Source organism: Salvelinus namaycush, chromosome 9 (assembly GCF_016432855.1).
Source record: "Salvelinus namaycush isolate Seneca chromosome 9, SaNama_1.0, whole genome shotgun sequence".
NCBI lineage: Eukaryota > Metazoa > Chordata > Actinopteri > Salmoniformes > Salmonidae > Salvelinus > Salvelinus namaycush.
Window position 1 is genome coordinate 48285538 of NC_052315.1, and position 18727 is coordinate 48304264.

General features: G+C 41.8%; 1 protein-coding gene across 1 annotated transcript in view; it reads right to left on the reverse strand.

Moving 5' to 3' along the window:
- The window catches only part of LOC120053522 (F-actin-capping protein subunit alpha-2-like), a 52605-nt gene that overhangs the window by 13205 nt on the left and 20673 nt on the right, over nucleotides 1-18727 (reverse strand). Inside the window, exons 2-4 of the mRNA XM_039000656.1 lie at nucleotides 17451-17514; nucleotides 1478-1529; nucleotides 1229-1292 (exon numbers count right to left, since the gene is read on the reverse strand). Of these exons, the coding sequence (XP_038856584.1) occupies nucleotides 1229-1292; nucleotides 1478-1529; nucleotides 17451-17514 (180 nt within the window). The remainder of the gene's footprint in view (nucleotides 1-1228; nucleotides 1293-1477; nucleotides 1530-17450; nucleotides 17515-18727) is intronic.

The following is an 18727-nucleotide window of genomic DNA, read 5'->3' on the forward strand; positions in this document are numbered from 1 at the left end:
CTTCACGTATGAATCTCGGTTTCAACTGTACCGGTGTCGTGTGGGCGAGCGGTTTGCTGATGTCAACATTGTGAACTGAGTGCCCCATGGTGGCGGTGGGGTTATGGTATGGGCAGGCATAAGCTACGGACAATGAATACAATTGCATTTCATTGACGGCAATTTTAATTCACAGAGATACCGTGATGAGATCCTGAGGTCCATTGTAGTGCCATTCATCCACCGCCATTCATCTCATGTTTCAGCATGATAATGCACGACGGCCCCATTTTGCAAGGATCTGTAAACAATTCCTGGAAGCTGAAAATGTCCCAGTTTTTCCATGGTCTGCATACTCACCAGACATGTCACCCATTGAGCCTGTTGGGGAAGCTCTGGATCGACGTGTACAACGGCGTGTTCCAGTTCCTGACAATATCAGCAACTTTGCACAGCCATTGAAGAGGAGTGGGACAACAATCCACAGGCCACAATCAACAGCCTGATCAACTCTGTGAAGGAGAAGTGTTGCGCTGCATGAGCTAAATGGTGGTCACACCAGATACTGACTGGTATTCTGATCCACGCCCAAAGCTTTTTTTTTTTTTTTTAAGTTATCTGTGACTAACAGATGCATCTGTATTCCCAGTCATGTGAAATCCATAGATTAGGGCCTAATGAATTGATTCCAATTGACTGATTTCCTTATATGAACTGTAACTCAGTAAAATCTTTGAAATTGTTGCGTTTATATTTTTGTTCAGTGTATATGAGTTGTGTGACCCATTCCTTATATTCCTGACAGTCTAGTGTGCTAACCAAAACATTTATCAGTGAATCATTGCGTTACCTAGGCAACAGCACAATCATGCTGAACTGGAATAGTACCAAGAGAGGAATTATTGTTTGTATAGCAAACATAGAAACAACACAATCGATTTCAATGCGACAAGGCTAATATTCTTCAGTTCATCCACTTAGACATCCCTAAGGCTGGTCTCATTCATCTAGTCCAAATGACCAGAGCTGTTTATCCCTATAGCGATCCGTTTCTAATGACACCGGGTCAATAGCATCATAGGGTATGGTTCTAGAGGGGCTGACTACGGTGTCTTGTTCCTCTGCATTTCTGGAGGACATGGTGAAGACCATTGTATTCCGACAGGTGGCTTCACTCCTACGTGACGCTTGTCTCTCAACGGACAGGTGAAAAATTGCAATCTGACATAAGATAATGAGTGTAGCCTACCTGTTCTTCATATTGCTCTACTTTCACCGGAGTAAACTGGTCCACGTTGTACTGTGCAAAAGCACTACAGAATCAAAACAGAAAACCAGGTACAAGCTTAAAAATCAGTGTCAGTAGTCAAATACTTCCTGGAGAAACAATGACTATTTCACAGTTGTCAATAGTACATTCACTCCATGTAGTAGACTGTCTATGACGTCAACTGACCACAAGCCTGAGTCACTTTGACAGTAAAGAGTGTCGACTTACTGCGCTGCACCTTCCCTGAGAAGATTGTCATTGTTGAGCAGCAATCGTACATCTGTGGGGGAGAACAGAACCACATGTCAGAGCTCAGAAACCTACAGCAAACACAGAAGGATTCACACAAAAAAATAACTGCACACACACACCTAGCATGGGGCTAAAACTGAAAAATCACACACACAGAGAGAGAGAGAGAGAGAGAGACTGAGACCATTAGAAACATAGAGAGAAAGAGAGAGAAAGAGAGAGACTTAGAATGAGGTTAAAGAAGACATGACAAGCTGACACAAAGTAAAGGGCTGTGAAATCAAAAGAGATGAAAGGAGAAGCGATGGCACATTGGTAGCGGGGAGTGTGTGTGTGTTTGGCTGCGATAAGGAGGCGCAGACAGCCCCCCAGCGCTCCTCAGTGACAAAGCTAATCATGATGGGGGGCAGGATTATACGCACGCACAGCCCTCGGAATCCATCCAATAAATAGATCATCTTTAAGCCCTCTCCCCAACACACACTTATCCTCTCAATTCCTCCCCTCTTTTCACAACCTCATCTCACTGTCAGCTGCTTAAAGGAGGCTCCCCTGTCCTTTGACAGTGTGTCACATTTTTAACAGAGGCAGTGTGTTAAAGTTCAGACACACCGGTAGGGATTGTCTAACGTTTGCTGCACACAGTACTTAGCACCTCTGAACACTGTCGGCAGTCAATCTCGTTTGTGTTCACACAGCAAAGACCTTGAAGTCATCAGCCACCAAAATACACCAAACCAGAAGGTGGCAGGAGTGTTGTTTGGCAATGCATGTTCGTGTTGCTTATGGTCTAGATTCCAATGTTAGCTTGGTAGTGTTGGGGTAGGTTCCTTGTCGATCATTTTCTTATTGGTGAAATCAGCAATCAGACAATAACCTTTATTAATGCAATTGCAGACAGATGTTGACAAAGGGAATATAGCACGCATGTTTCCGAGTAAGTTCTGCAAAATAGGAAAGGGTCCAAGTTGCTTTAATATGCTTGCAGTCAACCCCTAGTGATGTAACTGCCTACGTCAACACCTTCTACTCATGAGACCAAGCCCATGCATATACAGTTATACAAACTTGCAGGAGAGACAATAGTTCCAGTGTTTTCTAAGGGCTCAGCAGTAATTCTCCACTCCCCAAATTGCTTTATAGTGGTATGTCTCACTAGTCTCTTATCTCTTTCACTCCCCTGCAGGGTTCTGTGTCTATGAATCTCTTTTAGCCCTGAGGCGCTTTCTCACAGACACCCTGTTTTGACTGCAATAACTCACACATCTCTCAGACCGTTTCTTATAAAAAGCAGAGAATAGAAAAGAACTGTGGAACAATATTAAACCTTATAATGCATATATATATTGCTAATCTGTAGTCCAGGACCCTATAAATGTAGTGGGAGAGGGGTCTTACAGCCCTTCCCCTTCTTAACACAACATAAGCATAATCAATTATTATAATACATCAATCATTTGGTGCAGCCCCATTCATGACCCCAAGGTGACCCCCCATCAGTAGCTAGCTGCGCTAAATGTTGCTATTTTGTAGAAGGCCCTTGTTGATACTAGCCACATGACCAAAGATAGATAACGAAGAAACAAAATGTACTCTCCATAATCCCGTAGTGCCAGTGCCAATCCACATCCAAATGTTTAGCTAGCCCACTAACGTTAGCATATTCGCTAACTAGCCCAACATAGCTAGCTACAGGCACTAACACAGGCAGCTGTTTTATGGAAACTATCTAATCCACTTTAATTATAATGTCAATACTAGCTACAGTGTTTAGCTAGCTTGGAGGAAGTATTTAGTGTTGTGTGCATTGCATCTGTGCACTTAGCTAGCTACCATTGCATATGAAGTCTGATTGGCTAATCTGTGGCTGTACAGAGAAGATGCCCCCTTTCCTTCATTTTTGTTGTCACTCCTGTTGGTTCCCCCATGTGGGGGTTCGTGCTTTGTGATTGGCTCAAAGTCAAGTTGTTGGCCTCTGATGAGCATTGCGATTCTACAAGTAGAAACGATAGGTTCGTCGCTACCGGGTCGGCACGTAGCAGGTACAGCAAAATGAACTACGCGAGAAATGTCAGCGGAACTGCTTTTATGCATAAACATTAACATCATATCGAAGTAAACGTTGAGTCACGCGATGACATGTAGTGTGGTCCTCCCACTATGACTTTGAAAAAGTAGTTTATTCAACTACAGATGAAATAAATTATGAACTTCACAGGGTGTTAAAAGTACAAGGTGATGAGCTTGATGCTCCTTTACAATAAATATCTAGGGTCTTATTCTGGTGACATGATAATCGATGCGTGGCTGACGTTGGAAAAATTATAATCTCACCCTTTTGTCCATATATTCTCATCATGTAGGATATACGCAGATAGTGAGTGCTGTTGGCTAGAGAGCATGTGCCAATACCAGCGTGGGTAGACACGCTATATAACGCTAAACAAATTGTGAGAAAACCATCACTAGAGCTGAAAATGTGATGGAAACCCATTTAACTTTTATTCAGTACAGTGGATTTAACCGCAAAATGTATTTTTATGTGCACTGTCATCACGCACAGCCTTTAAATCTGCAGCAATTCAATTTGATGGAACAATCTCTGGTGGGAATATTGTTTTTATGCAGATTTTAGAATATTTGCATAAAATCTGTTGTCAATTGGATGGAAACCTAGATAGTGTGCTAATTAGTCCCTGGGTTTTTGTCCGTTCACCGGCATGTGTGTGTTCATATGCACTGGGCTGAGGCCTCAGTGAGGAAGAGCTGCCCTACTGACTGTATGACCCAGTCTGGCTTGGTGATGACTAGGGCTGTGGCGGTCATGACATTTTGTCACCCGGTGATTGTCAAGCAAATAACTGCCGGTCTCACGATAGTTGACTGTTAACTAACAAAAAAAACGATTTAGCATCTCCTTGCTTCCACGCAATAAATCCGTGTAATATAGCATACGCAATCACAATAAATCCATTATTTTAGACAAGTCTATAAAGAAACACGAAGAAAATGTAGTCTATTTCAAAAGAAAAGAAAAGCATACTCCGAGTTGTCCTTATATTAGGCCCTGATTTGGCTATGCCATATGTCTGTGGGCTACATTAATTAAAATGAGCAGACAAGATTAGCTTAGAAAGGATATTTTCTCCAATCGATTTGAGGGAGTGCGAACATGCGGCTATTCTGTGTTGAGCAGTTAAAGAAACAGGTACTCCAATATGCTTTAATTGAATTATTAATGTAACTTTAGTTGTGATACTAACGGTGGACTATATGTTTTGATTTTTCATACATTCTAAGGCTGCATGATGCGACTAATGATGATTTGAAAAAGTCACATGAGCTCTGCTTTGTTTTTTTTGCACAGGCTGTAGACAATGTCTGTCATTCACAATTTGACAAGCACTTTGAGAATCTTGTTTCTCATGGTCTGAGAGTCTAGGTGACTTTTGGCAAATTCCAAGCGGGCTGCCATGTGCCTTTTACTGAGGACTAGCTTCCATCTGGCCAATACCTTAAAAGGCCTGATTGGTGGAGTGCTGCAGAGATGGGAGAACCTTCCAGAAGGACAACCATCTCCAAAGAGGAACTCTGGAGCTCTGTCAGTGACCATCGGGTTCTTGGTCACCTCCCTGACCAAGGCCCTTCTCCCCAGATTGTGGTGGTGGTGTCCAAACTTCTTCCATTTATAAATGATGGAGGCCACTGTGTTCTTGGGGACCTTTAATGCTGCAGACATTTTTTGGTACCCTTCCCCAGATCTGTTCCTCTATGGACAATTCTTTCGATCGCATGGCTTGGTTTTTGCTCTGACATGCACTTTCAGCTAAGTGACCTTATACAAACAGGCGTGTGCCTTTGCAAATTATGTCCAATCTATTGAATTTACCACAGCTGGATTCCAATCAAGTTGTAGAAACATCAAGGATGATCAATGGAAATAGGATGCACTGAGCTCAATTTCGAGTCTCATAGCAAAGGGTCTGAATACTTACAGTACCAGCCATAAGTTTGGACAACATCTACTCAGTCAAGGGTTTCTCTTTATTTTTAGGATTTCTCTACAACGTAGAATAACAGTGAAGACATCAAAACAATGAAAAATCACATATGGAATCATGTGTCACCAAAAAAAAGTGTTAAATCAAAAATATATTTTATATTTGAGATTCTTCAAAATAGCCACCCTTTGCCTCGATGACAGCTTTGCATACTCTTGGCATTCTCTCAACCAGCTTCATGAGGAATGCTTTTCCAACAGTCTTGAAGGAGTTCCCACATATGCTGAGCACTTGTTAGCTGCTTTTCCTTCACACTGCGGTCCAACTCATCCCAAACCATCTCAATTGGGTCGAGGTCGGGTGATTGTGGAGGCCAGGTCATCTGATGCAGAACTCCATCACTCTCCTTCTTGGTCAAATTGCCCTTACACAGCCTGGAGGTGTGTTTTGGGGGTAATTTTCCAGTTGAAAAACAAATTATAGTGGGACTAAGCGCAAACCAGATGGGATGGCGTATCGCTGCATAATGCTGTGGTAGCCATGCTGGTTAACCTCTAACACCTCCCAAACCCGGATCCGGGATCCCCCCCATCAAAAAAGCTGACTAGCATAGCCTAGCCTAAAGCCACAGGGATATCATATAATAAAATGTTCATGAAATCACAAGTCCAAGACACCAAATGAAAGATACACATCTTGTGAATCCAGCCATCATTTCTGATTTTTAAAATGTTTTACAGGGAAGACACAATATGTAAATCTATTAGCTAACCACGTTAGCAAAAGACACCGTTTTTCTTACTCCACCATTTTTTCACTCCATCAGTAGCTATCACCAATTCGACCAAATAAAGATATAAATAGTCACTAACCAAGAAACAACTTCATCAGATGACAGTCTGATAACATATTTATTGTATAGCATATGTTTTGTTAGAAAAATGTGCATATTTCAGGTATAAATCATAGTTTACCATTGCAGCCACCATCACAACTCGACTAGAATAACTACAGAGAGCAACGTGTATTACCTAATTACTCATCATAAAACATTTCTTAAAAATACACAGCGTACAGCAATTGAAAGACACAGATCTTGTGAATCCAGACAATATTTCAGATTTTCTAAGTGTTTTACAGCGAAAACACAATATAGCGTTATATTAGCATACCACAATAGCAAACATCACAACCGCATTGATTCAAGCCAAACATAGCGATTACGTATAAACCACCAAAAGATATACATTTTTTCACTAACCTTCTCAGAATTCTTCAGATGACAGTCCTATAACATCATATTACACAATGCATATAGAGTTTGTTCGAAAATGTGCATATTTAGCGGCACAAATCGTGGTTATACAATGAGAAAAGTAGCAAAGCTGCCCAGAAAATGGCAGGAGAAATCTTTGAAGAGGCACCTATTCTAATCAGTAACTATTCCAAAACTTGACTAAAAAATACAGGTTGGACAGCAATTGAAAGACAAATTAGTTCTTAATGCAATCGCTGGGTTAGATTTTTAAAATTACCGTTACTTCAAGCATACAGCGTGCGCTAAAGCGAGACCGCACCATAATTCATGGCGGAATTATTATCTGACATTTGTCAACATAAGTACGAATTAACAGCATAAAGACTGCTTACTATTAGCTGAGCTTCCATCAGAATCTTGGGCAAGGTGTCCTTTCTCCAGAACAATCGTCTTTGGGTTGAAAGATGTCCTCTTGTCCGGTCGAAATAGCCGCTAATGTTAGCCGCCAACTGGAGAGGTGTCCAACTCGTGAAAGCGCATGGCAAAGAAATCCCAGAAAATCGCAATAAACTGCTATAAACTGCTAAGTCGGTTTAAATTAACTACCTTATGATGTCTTTAACACCTATAACGAATAAAAACATGACCGGAGATATAGAACTACTAAAACGAAAGCGTTTGCAGGAAGCCATTGTGATGTCTTCATGCGTCAGGCGCACCGTTGAAAAGGACGGTACTTCCGTTCCACGGTCTTATAAAGGGCCCAGATTGCGCAATCCACTCCATTCAAATTCTCCCCGCTTACTGACATCTAGAGGAAGACGTATGCAGTGCATGTAGCCCGATGGCTTACATGGGGACTTATAAACTGGCCTCAGAACAGGGACCTCGATTTCTGAAATCTCACTCCCTGACAGGAAATGTGCTGCAGAATGAGTTCTGTTTCACTCAGAGAAATAATTCAAACGGTTTTAGAAACTAGAGAGTGTTTTCTATCCAATAGTAATAATAATATGCATATTGTACGAGCAAGAATTGAGTACGAGGCAGTTTAATTTGGGAACTCATTTTAACAAAGTCGAAATGGCGCCCCCATAGGCTCAAGAAGTTAGTGTGCCTTGAATTCAAAATAAATCACAGACGGTGCTTTGCTGGTGACACTGCCACACCATAATACCTCCTCCTCCATGCTTCAAGGTGGGAACCACACATGCAGAGATCATCCGTTCACCTACTCTGCGGCTCACAAAGACACGGCGGTTGGAACCAAAAAACTTAAATTTAGACTCATCAGACCATTGAAATGCATTCCAGGTGACTACCTCATGAAGCTGGTTGAGAGAATGCCAAGAGTGTGCAAAGCTATCAAGGCAAAGAGTGACTACTTTGAAGACACTCAAATATATTTTGATTTGTTTAACACGTTTTTGGTTACTACAATGTAGAAAATAGTAAAAATAAAGAAAAACCCTTGAATGAGTAGGTGTCCAAACTTTTGGCTGGTACTGTATGTAAATAAGGTATTACATTTCTAACAACCTGTTTTCGCTTTGTCATTATGGGCTATTGGTTGTAGACTTAAGGGGGGAAAAAATCTCATACATTTTAGAATAAGGCTGTAACGTAACAAAATGTGGAAAAAGTCAAGGGGTCTGAATACTTTCCGAATGCACTGTAAATATTCCAATCATAGTCTGGTAAAGTTGTGGGATGCAATAGATCCCAAATTAATGTAACCACTAGCATCAAAAAAACTGTTTCAAGCAATGAGCCCGATGCAACAGTTGAGAACGTTTAACTTAAAATGTTAATACAGTGGCAAGAAAAAGTATGTGAACCCTTTGGAATTACCTGGATTTCTGCATCAATTTAGATCTGATCTTCATCTCAGTCACCACAATAGACAGTGTGCTTAAATTAATAACACATTGTATATTTCTTGTCTATATTGAATACATTTAAACATTCACAGTGTAGGTTAGAAAAAGTATGTGAACCCCGAGGCTAACGACCTGAGATGAGATTGGAGATATTGGTTAGAGCTGCCCTGCCCTACAAAAAACACTCACAAAATTAGAATTTGCTATTTCACAAGAAGCATTGCCTGATGTGAACCATGCCTCGAACAAAAGAGATCTCAGAAGACCCAAGATAAAGGATTGTTGACTTGCATAAAGCTGGAAAGGGTTACAAAAGTATCTCTAAAAGCCTTGATGTCCATCAGTCCAATGTAAGACAAATTGTCTATAAATGGAGAAAGTTCAGCACTGTTGCTACTCTACCTCAAGAGCACAGCGCAGAATGCTCAATGAGGTTAAGAAGAATGCTAGAGTGTCAGCTAAAGACTTACAGAAATCTCTGGAACATGCTAACATCTCTATTGACGAGTCAACGATATGTAAAACACTAAACAAGAATGGTGTTCATGGGAGGACACCACGGAAGAAGCCACTGCTGTCCAAAAAAAACATTGCTGCACGTTTGAAGATCGCAAAAGAGCATCTGGATGTTCCACAGCGCTACTGGCAAAATATTCTGTGGACAGATAAAACTAAAAATGTAGTTGTTTGGAAGGAACACACAACACTAAGTGTGGAGAGAAAAAAAAAGGCACAGCACACCAACATCAAAACCTCATCCCAACTGTAAAGTATGGTGGAGGGAGCATCATGGTTTGTGTCTGCTTTGCTGCCTCAGGGCCTGGACAGCTTGCTATCAGACGGAAAAATGAATTCCCAAGTTTATCAAGACATTTTGCAGGAGAATGTAAGGCTGTCTGCCAATCGTAGCACAACAGGACAACGGCCCAAAACACCGAAGTAAATCAACAGAATGGTTTCAACAGAAGAAAATACGCCTTCTGGAATGGCCCAGTCAGTCCTGACCTCAACCCGATTGAGATGCTGTGGCATGACCTCAAGAGAGTGGTTCACACCAGACATCGCAAGAATATTGTTGAATTTAAACAGTTTTGTAAAGAGGAATGGTCTAAAATTCCTCCTAACCATTGTGCTGGTCTGATCCGTAACAGAAAACGTTTGGTTGTGGTTATTGCTGCCAAAGTAGGGTCAACCAGTTATTAAAACCAAGAGTTCACATACTTTTCCCACCCTGCACTGTGAATGTTTACACGTGTTCAATAAAGACATGAAAACGTTTAATTGTTTGAGTGTTATTAGTTTAAGCAGACCGTTTGTCTATTGCTGTGACTTAGATGCAGATCAAATTTTATGACCAATTTATGTAGAAGTCCAGGTAATTCCATAGGGTTCACATTATTTACAGTAGCAATAAAAAGTTAGGCTATTTCTTCACATTATAAGAGCAGCAAAGCGCACATCGCAGTAAACTATAAGTGCAAATGTTCCATTAGCAGCAACACACCATTCTCAAAAGTGACCACAAATGTGATTATCCACGTAAAGCTTTATATATATATATATATATATATATATATATATATATATAAATAAATAAAAAGGTATTTTTATGGTGAAAATTATCTTCCTCAAACTTGAAACTCAAGCACTGCTTATGTATGCCAGTTAGGCTCAACACCCATTGTAAAGCTGATTAATGTGCTTCATTTTAAGAAGTTATTTGGCCACTTTAGTTGTGATACAAACCTGGAAAAAGTCAAAAAAAAGCATGCGCTGTTTCTTGCCTTATGCTGGGCATCATTCACAAGTCATAACATATCATTCATAAGTGATCGGCTAATATTGGCACCCCTCACACTCTTGATTTAATCTGGTCTTAACATATACTGAATAATATGTGTGAAATTTGTTTTGATTTAAAAATGGACCATTATCATGCACCTGTCTCTAAACAGGGGCAGCGGGGAAAAAACACATCATCTGTGCACTTAAATAGCGAATGGAGGACGCTTTTCCCATGGTTCATTTTCATGTCAGCCAGGTATGCTATACTCCTGTTGTAAAGACAAGCAATGTGCTTCATATTAGGTGAGAAATACATATAGTAGGCCTAGCCTATAGAAAGCTGATGGGATCTTCTTTTTAACAGAGGCAATCACTGTTCTCACGTAGGTGCATAGCCTAAATAAATGTTGTGCAACATGAGCGCTCATGAAGTGTTTGATTAGATTTGCGATTACATTTACATTGATGTCAAAGTGATTAGAGGGACAATAGAGTGCTGAGTACCTGGCAGTTAGCAAGTTTGGTAAGCTATTAACTTCACTAGGGTAGGGGGCAGCATTTGGAATTTTGGATGAAATGCATGCCCAAATGAAACTGCCTGCTTCTCAGGCCCAGAAGATATGATATCCATATAACTGGTAGATTTGGATAGAAAACTCTAAAGTTTCCAAAACTGTTAAAATAGTGTCTGAGTATAACAGAACTGATTTGGCAGGCTTAAACCTGAGAAAAATCCATTCAGGAAGTCGTTTTTTTTTGTTGGTTTTGTAGTTTTCTATTCAATGCCGTTACAGTATCCATTGACTTAGGACTCAAATTGCAGTTTCTATGCCTTCCACTAGATGTCAACAGTCTTTAGAAATTGTTTCAGGCTTGTAACCTGAAAAATTAGAAAGTAAGAGCAGTCTGAATGAGTGGACCCTAAAGTGTCACAGAGCTTTTTCATGCGCGCAACCGAGAGAGTGCCTTTCTTGTTTACCTTTTAAATTGACGACGTTATTGTGCGGTTGAAATATTATCAATTATTTTGGCTAAAAACAACCTGAAGGATTGAATATAAACATCGTTTGACATGTTTCTATGAACTTTACGGATACAATTTAGATTTTTTTGTCTTCCTGTTTTGACTGCGTTTGAGCCTGTGGATTACTGAAGAAAACGCGAACAAAACTGAGGTTTTTGGATATAAAGAGACTATCGAACAAAAGGAACATTTGAGTAAATGAATGTCTGCTGAGTGCAACCATATGAAGATCATCAAAGGTAAGCGATTAATTTTCTCTATTTCTGATTTGTGTAACTGTTCTACTTGGCTGGTTACTGTTTGTAATGATTTGTCTAGTGGGCTATGTTCTCAAATAATCGTGAGGTATGCTTTCTCCGTAAAGTATTTTTTAAATCTGACACAGTGGTTGGATTCACAAGAAGTTAATCTTTAAACCTATGTAAAATATGTTTTGTTTTCTGAATTTTTATAATGAGTATTTCTGTATTTTAATTTGGCGCCCAGCAGTTTCACTGGCTGTTGAAGAGGTGGGACGCTAACGTCTCACGTACCCAAGGGAGGTTAGCAGCAGATCAGCAGCATCAGAGCTGGGAGAAGCCTAATTACTATGACTAAACAGTCACGTGGAATTTGACTGCCGTCATGACTCATGACCGCTGGTGCGGTAACACGGTCACCGTAACAGCCCTAGTGATGACTGGTCTGCCATTCATGCTTTATGTTAGCAGTATAGGCCTAGTGCACATTCTGAGGGGGATATGGGCCAGCTACGTGTCAAACTTTGTTGACACGCCCCCCTCAGAGAGAGAGAGACAGCTAAATGGGAGCTCTCACATCTTTCAACATGTTTTTTTTTTTACAAAAGGATAGATTTGGAGTTAGATAAACTTGGATTATTTAGACAGGTACATATGCATGATGCTACCCTCCACAGCATGGCCTTAAGCTCCAGATCAATACTCCAAACCTACAACCTAATTTTGACCAGAATTAACCAGAGATTACTGCTTCCAATGTTCTTTTTCCAAGCTATACAGAAGGCCTGTCTCCCCCTGTCCGGTACAGTACCCCCACCACACTCACCCCTCTCTCCCGAGCGTTCGCTCGCCTCCAGCACACACGCACTGTTGTGATTTGTCATAGACGCTTGCTAAAAAACTTCCTTCATGAACTGGCCTCTGTAAAATGGTATAGAATCAGTGTGATCCCCTCTGTCGAAGACGCCTTCTTTTTTGATATTTTCAGAGGTATTGTTAACAAACAAGTCCCCATAAAGAAAATGAGAATTAAAAACAGGTTCAGCCCCTGGTTCGACCGTGATCTTGCAGAGTTACTCCACCTCAAGAATTGCATTTGGCGAAACGCTCGGCACACGCATACGCAGGCTGACTGGCTCTCGTTCAGGCAAATGAGAAATACGTGCACTCAGGCTATCCAGGAAGGCCAAAGTTAGTTACTTTAAGGAGCAGTTCTCTCTCTCTGTGGGTCTAACCCCAGGAAGTTCTGGAAAACAGTTAAAGACCTGGAGAATAACCCTCCTCCTCATAGCTGACCATGTCCCTTAATGTTGATGAGGTGGTTGTTACTGACAAGAAGCACATGGCTGAGCTCTTTAAATCACCACTTCATTAAGTCAGGATTCCTATTTGACTCAGCCATGCCTCCTTGCCCGTCCTACATTTCCTCATCTCCCACCCCTTCTAATGCGACTATCCCTGATGCTTCTCCCTTTTTCCCACTGCCCCGCTACAAAGTTTCTCCCTGCAGGCAGTCACAGAGTCCGAGGTGCTAAAGGAGCTCCTTAACTTCTTTGGGGTGGGGGCAGTATTTTCATGAAAAGCATGCCCAGAGTAAACGGCCTGCTACAAAGTAATAAAAGCTAGACATGCATATGCATATTATTTGTAGATTTGGATAGAAAACACTCTGAAGTTTCTAAAACTGTTTGAATGATGTCTGTGAGTATAACAGAACTCATATGGCAGGCAAAAACCTGAGAAAAAATCCAACCAGGAAGTGGGAAATCTGAGGTTGGTCGATTTTCAACTCAGCTCCTATTGAAGATACAGTAGGATATTGGTAATGTTGCACTTCCTAAGGCTTCCACTAGATGTCAACAGTCGTTAGAACCTTGTCTGATGCCTCTACTGTTTAGTGGGGCCGAAGGAGAGAGGAATGAGTCAGGTCTCCCATGAGGTGACCATGATCTGACCATGCGCGTTCACGTGAGAGCGAGCTCTGATCCATCGCTATTCTGAAGACACAGGAATACTCCGGTTGGAACATTATTGAAGAATTATGTTAAAAACATCCTAAAGATTGATTCAATACTTCGTTTGTCATGTTTTTACGGACTGTAATATAACTTTAACTTTTCGTCCGTACTTTCCGCTGGACCTGCCCGCGCATCGTGAGTTTGGAAAGTGTACTGAACGCTAGAACAACAAGGAGGAATTTGGACATAAATGATGGACATCATCGAACAAAACAAACATTTATTGTGGAACCTGGATTCCTGGGAGTGCATTCTGATGAAGATCATCAAAGGTAAGTGAATGTTTATAATGTTATTTCTGACTTCTGTTGACTGCATAATATGGCGGCTATATTTGTGTCTTGATTGGGCTCTGAGCGCCAACTCAGATTATTGCATGGTTTGCGTTTTTCGTAAAGCTTTTTTGAAATCTGACACAGCGGTTGCATTAAGGAGAAGTGCATCTAAAATTCCATGCATAACAGTTGAGTATTCCTGTAAATTGAGTATTGAGTAACATATGAGTATTCCTGTAAATTGATGTGGCTCTCTGCAAAATCAAAGGATGTTTTGTGACTTCTGAACGTAAGACGCCAATGTAAACTCAGATTTTTTGATATCAATATGAACTTTACCGAACAAATATACATGTATTGTGTAACATGAAGTCCTATGAGTGTCATCTGATGAAGATCATCAAAGGTTAGTGATTAATTTTATCTATATTTCTGCTTTTTGTGAATCTTCTCTTTGGCTGGAAAAATGGCTGTGTTATTCTGTGAATAGGCACTCACCTAACAATCGTTTGGTTGGCTTTCGTCGTACAGCCTTTTTGAAATTGGACACTGTGGCTGGATTTACAACAAGTGTATCTTTAAAATGGTGTAAAATACATGTGTGTTTGAGGAATTTTAATGATGGGATTTCTGTTGTTTTGAATTTGGCGCCCTGCAGTGTCACTGGCTGTTGAAGAGGTGGGATGCTACTTGTCAATAATCAACTGACTGACTTTGATGTCTATAGTATTCTCTCGGGTATGCAATCTGGATTCTGCTCAGGTTATGGATGTGTCACTGCAACCTTAAAAAGGTCCTCAATGTCACCATTGCCCTTGATTCTAAGCAATATTGTGCTGCTATTTTTATTGACCTGGCCAAAGCTTTTGATATGGTAGACCATCCCATTTTTGTGGGCCGGCTAAGGAGTATTGGTGTCTCTGAGGGGTCTTTGGCCTGGTTTACTAACTACCTCTCTCAGAGTGTGCAGTGTATAAAGTAAGAAAATCTGCTGTCTCAGCCACTGTCTGTCACCAAGGGAGTACCCCAAGGCTCAATCCTAGGCCCCACGTTCTTCTCACTTTACATCAACAACATAGCTTAGGCAGTAGGAAGCTCTCATCTATTTATATGCAGATGGCACAGTCTTATACTCAGCCGGTCCCTCCCCGGATTTTGTGTTAAATGCTCTACAGCAAAGCTTTCTTAGTGTCCAACAAGCTTTCTCCACCCTTAACCTTGTACTGAACACCTCCAAAACAAAGTTAATGTGGTTTGGTTAGAAGAATGCCCCTCTTCCCACAGGTGTTATTACTACCTCTGAGAGTTTTAGAGCTTACAAGTACTTGGAAGTATGGCTAGATGGTGCACTGTCCTCTCAGCACATATCAAAGCTGCAGGCTAAAGTTAAATCTAGACTTGGTTTCCTCTATCGTAATCGCTCCTCTTTCACCCCAGCTGCCAAACTAACCCTGAATCAGATGACCATCCTACCCATGCTAGATTACGGAGACGTAATTTATAGATCGACAGGTAAGGGTGCTCTCGAGCGGCTAGATGGTCTTTACCATTCGGCCATCAGATTTGCCACCAATGCTTCTTATAGGACACATCACTGCACTCTATACTCCTCTGTAAACTGCTCATCTCTGTATACCCGTCGCAAGACCTACTGGTTGATGCTTATTTATAAAACCCTCTTAGGCCTCACTCCCCCCTATCTGAGATATCTACTGCAGCCCTCATTCTCCACATACAACACCTGTTCTGCCAGTCACATTCTGTTAAAAGGTCCCCAAAAGCGCACACATCCCTGGGTCGCTCCTCTTTTCAGTTCGCTGCAGCTAGCGACTGGAACGAGCTGTAACAAACACTCAAACTGGACAGTTTTATCTCAATCTCTTCATTTAAAGACTCAATCATGGACACTCTTACTGACAGTTGTGGCTGCTTTGTGTGATGTAATGTTGTCTCTACCTTCTTGACCTTGGTGCTGTTGACTTTTCCCAATAATGTTTGGACCATGTTTTTGTGCTGCTACCATGTTGTGTTGCTACCATGCTTTGTTGTTATGTGTTGCTGCCTTATGTTGTCATCTTAGGTCTCGCTTTATGTAGTGTTGTGTCTCTCTTGTTGTGATGTGTGTTTTGTCTTATATTTATATTGTATTTTTTTTTAAATCCCAGGCCCCCGTCCCCGCAGCAGGCCTTTTGGTAGGCCGTCATTGTAAATAAGAATTTGTTCTTAACTGACTTGCCTAGTTAAATAAGGGTTCAATTAAATTAAAAAACAAGGCTCACCTCTCTTTCAGAGCTGACAGTTAAGAAAACTAGAGAGAAGGCTCTGTATGTGTGAGTGTTAGCTAGATGCTAAGAGAGAAGGCTCTGTATGTGTGAGTGTTAGCTAGATGCTAAGAGAGAAGGCTCTGTATGTGTGAGTGTTAGCTAGATGCTAAGAGAGAAGGCTCTGTATGTGTGAGTGTTAGCTAGATGCTAAGAGAGGAGGCTCTGTATGTGTGAGTGTTAGCTAGATGCTAAGAGAGAAGGCTCTGTATGTGTGAGCGTTAGCTAGATGCTAAGAGAGAAGGCTCTGTATGTGTGAGTGTTAGCTAGATGCTAAGAGAGAAGGCTCTGTATGTGTGAGTGTTAGCTAGATGCTAAGAGAGAAGGCTCTGTATGTGTGAGTGTTAGCTAGATGCTAAGAGAGGAGGCTCTGTATGTGTGAGTGTTAGCTAGATGCTAAGAGAGAAGGCTCTATGTGTGAGCGTTAGCTAGATGCTAAGAGAGAAGGCTCTGTATGTGTGAGTGTTAGCTAGATGCTAAGAGAGAAGGCTCTGTATGTGTGAGTGTTAGCTAGATGCTAAGAGAGAAGGCTCTGTATGTGTGAGTGTTAGCTAGATGCTAAGAGAGAAGGCTCTGTATGTGTGAGTGTTAGCTAGATGCTAAGAGAGAAGGCTCTGTATGTGTGAGCGTTAGCTAGATGCTAAGAGAGAAGGCTCTGTATGTGTGAGCGTTAGCTAGATGCTAAGAGAGAAGGCTCTGTATGTGTGAGCGTTAGCTAGATGCTAAGAGAGAAGGCTCTGTATGTGTGAGCGTTAGCTAGATGCTAAGAGAGAAGGCTCTGTATGTGTGAGCGTTAGCTAGATGCCAAGAGAGAAGGCTCTGTATGTGTGAGCGTTAGCTAGATGCCAAGAGAGAAGGCTCTGTATGTGTGAGTGTTAGCTAGATGCCAAGAGAGAAGGCTCTGTATGTGTGAGTGTTAGCTAGATGCCAAGAGAGAAGGCTCTGTATGTGTGAGTGTTAGCTGGATGCTAAGAGAGAAGGCTCTGTATGTGTGTGGTTTCAAGGTGCTGAGGAATTATGTGTCATAACATCTCTAGGGAGAAATACTCGCTACAGCTTACTACCTAAAGTGCGAGTTGTGATCCCCTGCTCCTGGCTTTGGTCAACACACACGCATCCTAAAACATAGGCCACACACAAAAGCTCACCGTTGAAAACTTCATTGAACTCTCCTGGTGGGGCGTGGATGACAAAGTTTGCTGCTATGCGTACCTGCAAAAACAAAAGGAACACACTTTCAAACACAAACGTCAGAAATGCAAGGGTAGGCTTAGTACCAACACAAATCTCTTAGATCAGTGAGTCACACAGGCAACGTTTTCCTAAACTTTGAGATCTCAGGTCTGGAGACTGGTGAGGTCAGCAACACAAACATCAGGACACGCACAGAGGGATAGGGATAACATTGGGTAAATATGTTTTCAACCATTTATGGTCAACTTTCCTCTCCCTGTCTTTTCTGTTATTGAGGCTAAATCATGAAGGACGAATAGAGTGAGTTCACTACCAAAATTCTCACTTCTCAGCCACTGTACACCCAGAGAGTTGCCCTCTCTTCATAAGGTCGGCGCCTCCAGCATCTGTCTGCCCGCCGCTACTCAGTTGCACCACAACACTTCCTGTTTGGAGGTGATATGTGAAACTGACAGCGAGGGGCGGGCAGCCCCTCCCTCGAGTGGCTCATGAACATATAAGGGCATGAAAATGTGCTGAGAAGCCTAGTGGTGAAGTACACCCCTCCCGCTCTCTCTGCCAGTGTAGGGCTTTTGGCATGTGGCTTCACTGGTTTGGCTAGTCCATCATACCCACCCCCCACCCCCCTGGACTGACAAGCTGGGAAAGGGAGGTGTGTGTGTGTGCGCGCGTGATTCGCTCTCTCCCTTGGGCCCTCATCAGTGGTGTGTATGAGAAGCTTTGGTGCACGGCACGAGCTGCAGACCGATTCTCATAATGAGTGATGATACGGTGTGAACCAGAGAGGCCCTCAGGGACTCTTACGTGTGTGTGTGTTGCTCTGGAAAGAGAGTATGTGCATTGCTGAAATCCCTGCGGAGGAACCATTTGGATCAGGACTCCCTTATTATGCTTTAGAGAGATGTAAACAAACTTTACTTGAAAACACTGCTGGGCCACTACGGGGCTATCTGTTATGCTCCATTTACGCTCAACTCTGCTCTTACGGCCTAGCATTGTGAGATGCTGTGCGGTTCCATTTCGTTTGCTCCCTCTTGGGTCGGGTCGCTTTCGTAAGAGAGAATATGTTGTCTTTAAAAAATAAGTGTTACCCTTAAACAACCCCATCATATCGTTACGATATAGAAGTAAACCCAGTGAGGTGGCAGGGTGACGCCAACAACACATCTGTTGGGCGTGAATAAAAGGCATGATGCGCTTCATTGCGACTATTGGGGTGATTCTCATGAAA